We start from the raw sequence: 7,661 nt of genomic DNA, 5'->3' as shown, positions 1-7,661 counted from the left end.
GTCCATCGTTTGGGAACCCACCGCCCCCCTTGCTAATTTTAGAACCCTTTTCTCTTTTCTCTCCTCTCCACGGTCTCATAATAGGGACAACTGCAGGCCTTGGCTGGGTGGGGCTGGAGATAGATCACCACGCCTCCTCTTAATTTTTATTTTATTTCCGGTTGTTTCATGTGAGGTACCTCTTTTTTTCCCCAGACGCCGTTACATTGCAATTTTTTTGAGCTTGGGATTAGATTTCTGAAGCCTGGATTTTGCTTGCTTGGTGAGAGATTGATTTGCCTGTTTCTTCGTCGTAGCGGATCCTCTTGTGCAATCTCTGCTCCCTTTTGTATATATATGTATCTTTTAATAGGAAATGGAGTATCTGCCCTTCTCTCTGTTCCCTTTGTTATGATTCTTGGAACGGATAGATATAAATGTGTTGTTTTCATCGTGAACACATATGCTTCTTGTGATTGCTTCTCCGGAGCTCAGAGGAATGTCATAAACGATGCAGGGTGCTCCTCCTGGCTAAATGGGAGGCAGATATCCTCACATGCTTTTGATCCTCATACTCCTTCATGCGGCCAATGCTGCTCTAGACGAACCGGTGGACAAATGGAAGACCCTGGGTGGTAAGCATCTTACCCTTTTGCTACCTTGCTCGAGTTCCAAGTGGAAAATGTTGGGAGCATTTTGATCGATTCGCCAGCGCACCGTCATGCTGCTAAGCATCCTATCAATGTCCTGCAGGTACTCCTCCTCTAGTCATTGCTCGTGGAGGCTTCTCTGGCTTATTTCCTGAATCAAGCCCAGCTGCATATCAGTTTGCCATATCGACTGCCTTGCCTGGTGTGATTCTGCACTGTGATCTGCAATTGTCCAGTGATGCTAAGGGCTTCTGCAGATCTGGTGTTAGGCTTGACAAGTCGACACTAATTGAAGATATCTACCCTAACAGGGACAAAACATACAAGATTGGTCCAGAAGATGTCCACGCATGGTTTTCTGTGGATTTCACCGAAGCCGAGCTGCTAAATGTCACAGGTATGCACCCAAAAATACTGAATCTTTTATAACTGCAAATTTAAAATTGTACTCTACTTTATGTACGCTCCATCATAATTGGAAATTCCAAAGTTTCAAAAGATTTAAAACACATACATTTTTCTTCCACATCTGGAGCACATACGGTTCCAAAGTATCATTTCCTCTTTGGAGGTGGTTTGCCATTTGAGCTCTTTAAAACACTCCAACCTACCTCTTACTAGGAGGTAAAAGTTGTATTTAATCCTAGATCTCCATTGATCAAGGGTAACTTTGCCTGTATGATCATTCCACTAGCTTATATCAAGTTTTTGTTTCTGTTAAAGACTTTAAGTGTTTTAATGGACTTAATTGTGCATTCACAATATTTCAGCGATCTTCTATATGTACTAGTAAAGACACCAACGTTTTATTGCATGAACAGATTACAGGATCTATACATCTCTATATACCTTATCTGGCACCACATCCAAAATAAAAGGAAAATGTCATAATGTTTTCATTCAATGTGTTCAGTGATGTTTCTAATCTACTATGTCATATATCTAGACGAAGACTCATTCTCTAAGCATTATGTTAGCACAGGTAGCATACGAAAAACATATCTTTGTTGTTCTTTTTACATGACTGCCAACAAATTGCAAGGACGGTCAAACGATGCGTGTATCATGTTTCTTATGGTGTGTATATACTACTCCGCCTTCTCTTACATGACTGCTAACAAATTACAAGGATGAAGTACCTATTTGTGTTATTGTTGACACACGTTTTTTTTTTTTTGAAAATTTCCAAGTTTTAGCTGATATGTTTGTAACGACACACAAACTATTTTGTACTATAATCTAAACAAACTATTTTGTAATGACACACAAACTATTTCGTGCAAAATCTAAAGTAAGCATCAAGCATGTTATACGGGAGCTTGCTAATAATGAATCCAAAACTAGAATACGATCCATTGATTAGCCTTCTTTATGTTCTTATTTATCACCACACTTTAATGATGTATTATTTCCTTCCTCGTTGCTGGGGGTGTGCAAAAATAGTTTTGAGTCATCCAGGCCAAAACTGGCTGAAAGATGCTGGTTCATTTTCCTTCTTTGCATGTGACATCAGCTACAACGCTAGTACAGAAATTTGTATAGTACGGGTTCACATTTTCCAGCCAAACCGTTTTTGCACACCCTTTCTCATTGCTACGAGGTGCAAAAGTTCGTATTAACCCTATGTGGTCATTGATAGACTCTTACCTAGTATGTATGCCCCACTAGATCATACAGAACTAATGGCTCTTGTCAGATTGGGAGTACCTTAAAATTACTCTTGCCATTTGGCATTTGAAACATTTAGTGATTCACAATATTGACTTGTCCTATTGTTTGACCCTCCCTCAGTGAAACAAACTATATATTCTCGCCCAAGTACATTCGATGGCGTCATGCCAATGTATAGGCTTGAAGATGTGGCTAGCCTCGAACCAGATGGTATTTGGGTTAATGTGGAGGTAAATGGGATTTCAGTAACATTCAAAATTTCGCCAAGGATCCCTTCTTACTGCACCATGTTTTCTATCTAATACAAGTTCATGTTTTCCTTTGCAGTATAATAGTTTTTATAAGGAACATAAAATCAGCACCGAAGATTTCCTATTAGCACTACCAAAAGAGTTTCCTATCACCTACATATCCTCACCAGATATTTCATTCTTGAAAAGTATTGGTGGAAAGCTTAAGGGAAACACTAAGTTAATTTTGCGATCTCTCTGGGAAAATGCTACCGAGCCTACCCTCTTAAAATCATATGGAGATATTATGAAAGATCTGAGCATCATCAAGCCTTTTGCATCAGGAATTCTGGTACCCAGACATTTTATTTGGCCGACGAATAAAGATGAGTACTTACTTCCATCCACCAGTTTGGTCAAAGATGCACATGCCCTAGGGCTGGAAGTGTATGCAGCAGGGTTTGCCAATGATATCTTTACAAGTTATAACTACAGTTATGATCCTGCCGCCGAATACTTGCAGTTCATAGACAATCCAGACTTCAGTGTGGACGGTGTGCTAACTGACTTCACACCCACTGCATCAGGGGCTATCGGTAAGAACCAAGAACTATTGTATGTTGGGAGAGATAAGGGCATGTTTGGTTGATGTCTAGCAATGCCACAACTAACCATGGGAAAATTGTGGCTGCCATAAAAATCTGAATGTCACTTACCGTGTGATAGGGACATATTGATTACACATGATTTATCATCTTTTATTTTTCCTCAATAACATCTTGAGGATCTTTGCAGCGTGCTTGGCACATACCAAGGGAAATGCTCTTCTTCCTATAGCAAAGCCTCTTCTTGCTACTGAAAGTAAGCTGTCTTTCTCTTATGTCGCAGTTTTCACTTTGTTAGCTTACCGTCATCCTACAATCCACTAATTTATATATTCAATTAGATGGAGAGAGGCCGCTCATAATAACACACAATGGCGCAAGTGGTGTCTTCTCAGGCTGCACTGACCTTGCCTACCAACAAGCAGTGAGAGATGGTGCAGACATATTAGATTGCTCAGTTCGGATGACAAAAGACGGTGTGGCCTTTTGCCTGGGCTCTGCAGATCTCACTACCAGCACGACGGCAGCAACCACTTTCATGGCAAAAGTTGTTACTGTCAGTGAAATACAGAATAAATCCGGCATTTTCTCGTTTGATCTCTCATGGAGCGAGATCCAAACCTTAAAACGTAAAGAACAATTGAATTGCTTCTTCTTATATTCTCTTCCAAAATGTTATGTATACATATATGTGCATCCACTAATATCTTGTTTTTGTTCATTTGATCAGCCGAACTTAATGGTCCATATGCTCAGGCAGGCCTGAAAAGGAATCCTGCAGCGAAGAACGCTGGCAAATTCTGGTCTTTGTCCGAATTCCTTGACTTTGCCAAAACTAGCAACGTCTCTGGTGTACTGATCGAGATAGAGGTAGCATCCTTTTCACTGAAGCTATTATTTGCTCAATTTTTCTCATTCAATCTGTTGAACTGAGCATTCTTGACTGAGAGCAGGATGCTCCATACCTTGCAACCAGAGGTCTTGGCGTGGTAGATGCAATCTCCAGTGCACTGGTCAATGCCAGCTACGACAAGGAGAGCCATCAGCAGCGCGTGCTCATCCAGTCGGACGACTCCTCGGTGCTTTCAGTGTTCAAGAAGTTCCCAAAGTTTGAGCGGGTTTTCGTTATTGACCCCGTAATAAGTGATGCTTCCAAGCCTTCAATTGACGAGATCAAAGAGTTCGCACATACAGTGATGGTGAGCCGCGGTGCGCTCGTTCGGGCCCATGGCTTCTTCCTCACAGGGTTCAACGATATGTTGGTGGGGAAGATTCATGATGCAAACCTCACCCTGCATGTCGGTGTGCTTAAGAATGAGTTCATGAACATTGGGTTCGACTACTTTGCTGATCCTATGGTCGAAATCGTTACATACTATATGGGATTGGTCTGCGATGGGATTGTGACCGAGTTCCCTGCCACTGCCGCTGCATACTTCAGTAAGTACATGTTTGAAACTATGAGCATTGAACAGTTTCATATTGCAGCACCACGAAAGAGTTACTCAGCTCAAGCAATCCCAGCAACTTTCGTGAAAGCCACTTCGGAGCATAACTTCCTCAATTGCCAGACTAACTGTCGTTATCTCTTGTCTGAATGAAATGCAGGGAGCCCATGCAGTGATTTGACCAAGAACATGAGCTACTCAATCCTGGCTGCAAATCCTGGTGGTCTGGAAAAAATGGTCCCCCTTGGTGCGCTGCCTCCGGCTCTCCCGCCAGCACCTGTGCTGGAACCCGCCGATGTGATTGACCCGCCGCTGCCGCCCGTCGCCGTGAGCAGCCCTCCAGAGTCGACACCGGAAGGAGATGAAGACGCCTCTGCAGCCAGCTCTAACGCCGCCAATTGCCTTCTGGTGGCCGGCATTGCCGCCTTCTTGTACTTGAGTTCCCATTGATCATTCTTGTTGACAGGCATTGCACTACCACATGTTCTTCTTTACGTTTCCTCCTCTTCACATCCTGAATTACCATGTAACATATTACTATTTAAAATAGATAGTTTCTCGCCATCTGCACATAAATACATATCGTTTTCTTTTTAGTAAATATCGACAATTGGGACTATGATTTTAGAAAAAAAAACCCAACTTTTAGTAATATTTTTTCATTTAACCATAAAATTTGGGTCTAACGGTCAAGACCCACGTAAATCCTTTGTTTAAAATTTAGCCGCGACAATATTTCTGACCTATGGAGCTCAGCCCACAATCCACATACCTTACTACAGTCGACAGATGCTGACAGTTATATTCGAAATATAAGGCTTATATTTTGGAAAAAAGGTAATATCTTTTAAACGCAGTTAACAATATATACATACATGTCTTCTTAATGTTAGCTTCAAAATATTTACAAAAACTGTAATAATTAGGCTAAATTTGGTGGCTGACTATGTTGTTCGTCCATACATACTGCATTCATGCAAGGAAGAAACATCCTAAAGGTGTTGTGATCCTACCTCAAACAGTCCATGAACACCACCAACTTTATTTTGAATAGGGTGATAATAAAAATATATTTTAAAAGAGCCTATGTCAGAGAAAGTGGTATTTACCTCAATAGACTATTAGAATGAAACGTTTTTCTTAAGAGTGGCGTGGCCATCAAAGTCAATAATATAGTGGCCGATATGTTTGATATGTTAGCTGTCATGATTGAATGTGCAAAATATGATGGCCAGATTAAGGAGTGATCCACATCTAGTTGATGGCGGACTCTCTATCCTTCAATACAGTGATGATACAATCCTCTTTATGGAGCATGATCTTAAAAATGCAAGAAATCTAAAATTAATTTTATCAGTTTTCGAAAAAACTTTTAGGACTAAAAATAAACTTCCACAAGAGTTTTTTTTTTGCTTCGGCGAGGCACAAGACAATGTTGCTCTATATGTTGAACTATTTGGCTGCAGTCAGGGACATTTTCCTATTAACTATTTGGGTATTTCGTTACACTATTGGAGACTCGCTTACGCTGAATGGAAACACGTCGAGGAGAGATTACAAAAGAGATTAAGCATTTAGAAATTAATTTCTCTCGGTCTCGGTGGAAGATTAATTAGTTATTATTAATTTGGTATTAAGTAATATGATACACTATATAATTTCTTTCTTCTAGCTATCCAAAGGAGTATTACATTGGTTGGACTATTTTCGATCATTACTCTCTTGCCAAAGAGATAGCGAGGAAAAAACAAGCATCGACCATCTAAATGGAGTGTGGTTTTCCGACCCAAAGATCAAGTAGAGTTAGAGATTCCTGACTTTGAGGTTAAGAATATAACTCTTCTAGGTAAATGGCTTTACAAATACCTTACGGAAGATGGGGTGCAGCAAACCCTCTTAAATAGAAAATACATAGGCTCACATGAATTATCCCAAGTTTATTGGAAATCCGGGGACTCACATTTCTAGGTAGATCTAATGGCGACAAAAAAATACTTCTTCCGATTTGGATAGTTTATAATTATTGATGGCTCGAAAAATAGATACTAGAAAGATAAGTGGTTAGATAATGTTACACTCCAAGAACAATCCAACTCTACACAACATTGTCCGTCATAAGAGCAGTACCATCGTTAAGTTGTTAAAGTCGTCTCCGCCAAATGTGATATTCATAATGGATTTAGTCAATTAGGATTACAATTTTAGAAACACCGTAGCTTTTAAGATCAAATTTTTATTTAACCACAAATTCGGGGTTGAACGAAGGCAACCCTTTTTTTTTTAGATAAACACAACCCACCTAAATCTTTTGTTTAAAGTTTAAACCCAATCCTTTTGAAAAATTCATTCACATAACATAATTGTTCATATTAAAAATAGATTAAATAAGAAAAAATTTCTTTTTCAAAAATAATTCTCATAACATGAATGATCATAATAAAAAATTAAAACAGAAAAGGGGGGAAATAAAAACGATATTACCCGTTGACCGAAAGTTGCAGAGGGACGCAATCGATCTCGTGTCAAGCGGTAAATGTGCGAAGCATTACATGTAGTGCTTCCATGATCCTACTCGGAAACTTTGGTGTGATCCTTGAATTTGATAATTGTTGCTCTTTTTAAGAACAACTTGTATATTTGAGGAGGTGGTGATATATCCCTCCATTAGCTAGGACTTGAAGAAAACTTATGCCCAAGTCGAAGGTAGTATAGATGTTAACCCCTCCACCACTTGTTGCTGATTTAACTGGTGTTGCATCGTTAGCTAGATATTAATGATGAACTGCTGCTTTTGAAGATGATGAACCGGTGCTTTTGGTGTCCATCAAGGTTATGATCATGTACTGTTTGATGTTGATGAACTGTTGCCTAGTATTAATTTACTAACATGTGCTTGATTTTGAACTGCTGCTATGTGTGGTTCTAGTGGTAAAATCACCTATTAGGAGAAGTGGTTACCAAAAAACGTGGGTCAGATACACTCAAACACACAAGTTTCCATCACACATGTCAAAAGTGCTTTCATGCAGGCCACTAAACGAGCTGCACAAAGTGCTCCAACTCATGCTTCACAGTCTA

General features: G+C 39.8%; 1 protein-coding gene across 1 annotated transcript; it reads left to right on the top strand.

Moving 5' to 3' along the window:
- On the top strand, positions 1–5,147 carry LOC127308163 (glycerophosphodiester phosphodiesterase GDPDL7). The gene is made up of 10 exons (XM_051338934.2): positions 1–175; positions 497–614; positions 733–1,026; positions 2,421–2,530; positions 2,628–3,126; positions 3,326–3,391; positions 3,477–3,764; positions 3,866–4,005; positions 4,089–4,575; positions 4,744–5,147. The coding sequence occupies exons 2-10, from the start codon at positions 515–517 to the stop codon at positions 5,031–5,033; spliced, it is 2,274 nt and encodes a 757-aa protein (XP_051194894.1). The 5' UTR covers positions 1–175; positions 497–514; the 3' UTR covers positions 5,034–5,147.
- Positions 5,148–7,661: the final 2,514 nt, after the last annotated feature.

This window comes from Lolium perenne, chromosome 6, assembly GCF_019359855.2.
Source record: "Lolium perenne isolate Kyuss_39 chromosome 6, Kyuss_2.0, whole genome shotgun sequence".
NCBI lineage: Eukaryota > Viridiplantae > Streptophyta > Magnoliopsida > Poales > Poaceae > Lolium > Lolium perenne.
The sequence above is the reverse complement of the archived record's forward strand: the minus strand, read 5'-3'. Positions and strand labels throughout refer to the sequence as shown.

Bases quoted from the DNA above. Each gene is read 5' to 3' on its own strand.
- LOC127308163 (XM_051338934.2), top strand. From the start codon at position 515: ATGGGAGGCAGATATCCTCACATGCTTTTGATCCTCATACTCCTTCAT. The intron at 2,531-2,627 runs GTAAATGGGATT...TTTCCTTTGCAG, and splicing joins GTATTTGGGTTAATGTGGAG to TATAATAGTTTTTATAAGGA. The intron at 4,006-4,088 runs GTAGCATCCTTT...GACTGAGAGCAG, and splicing joins GTGTACTGATCGAGATAGAG to GATGCTCCATACCTTGCAAC.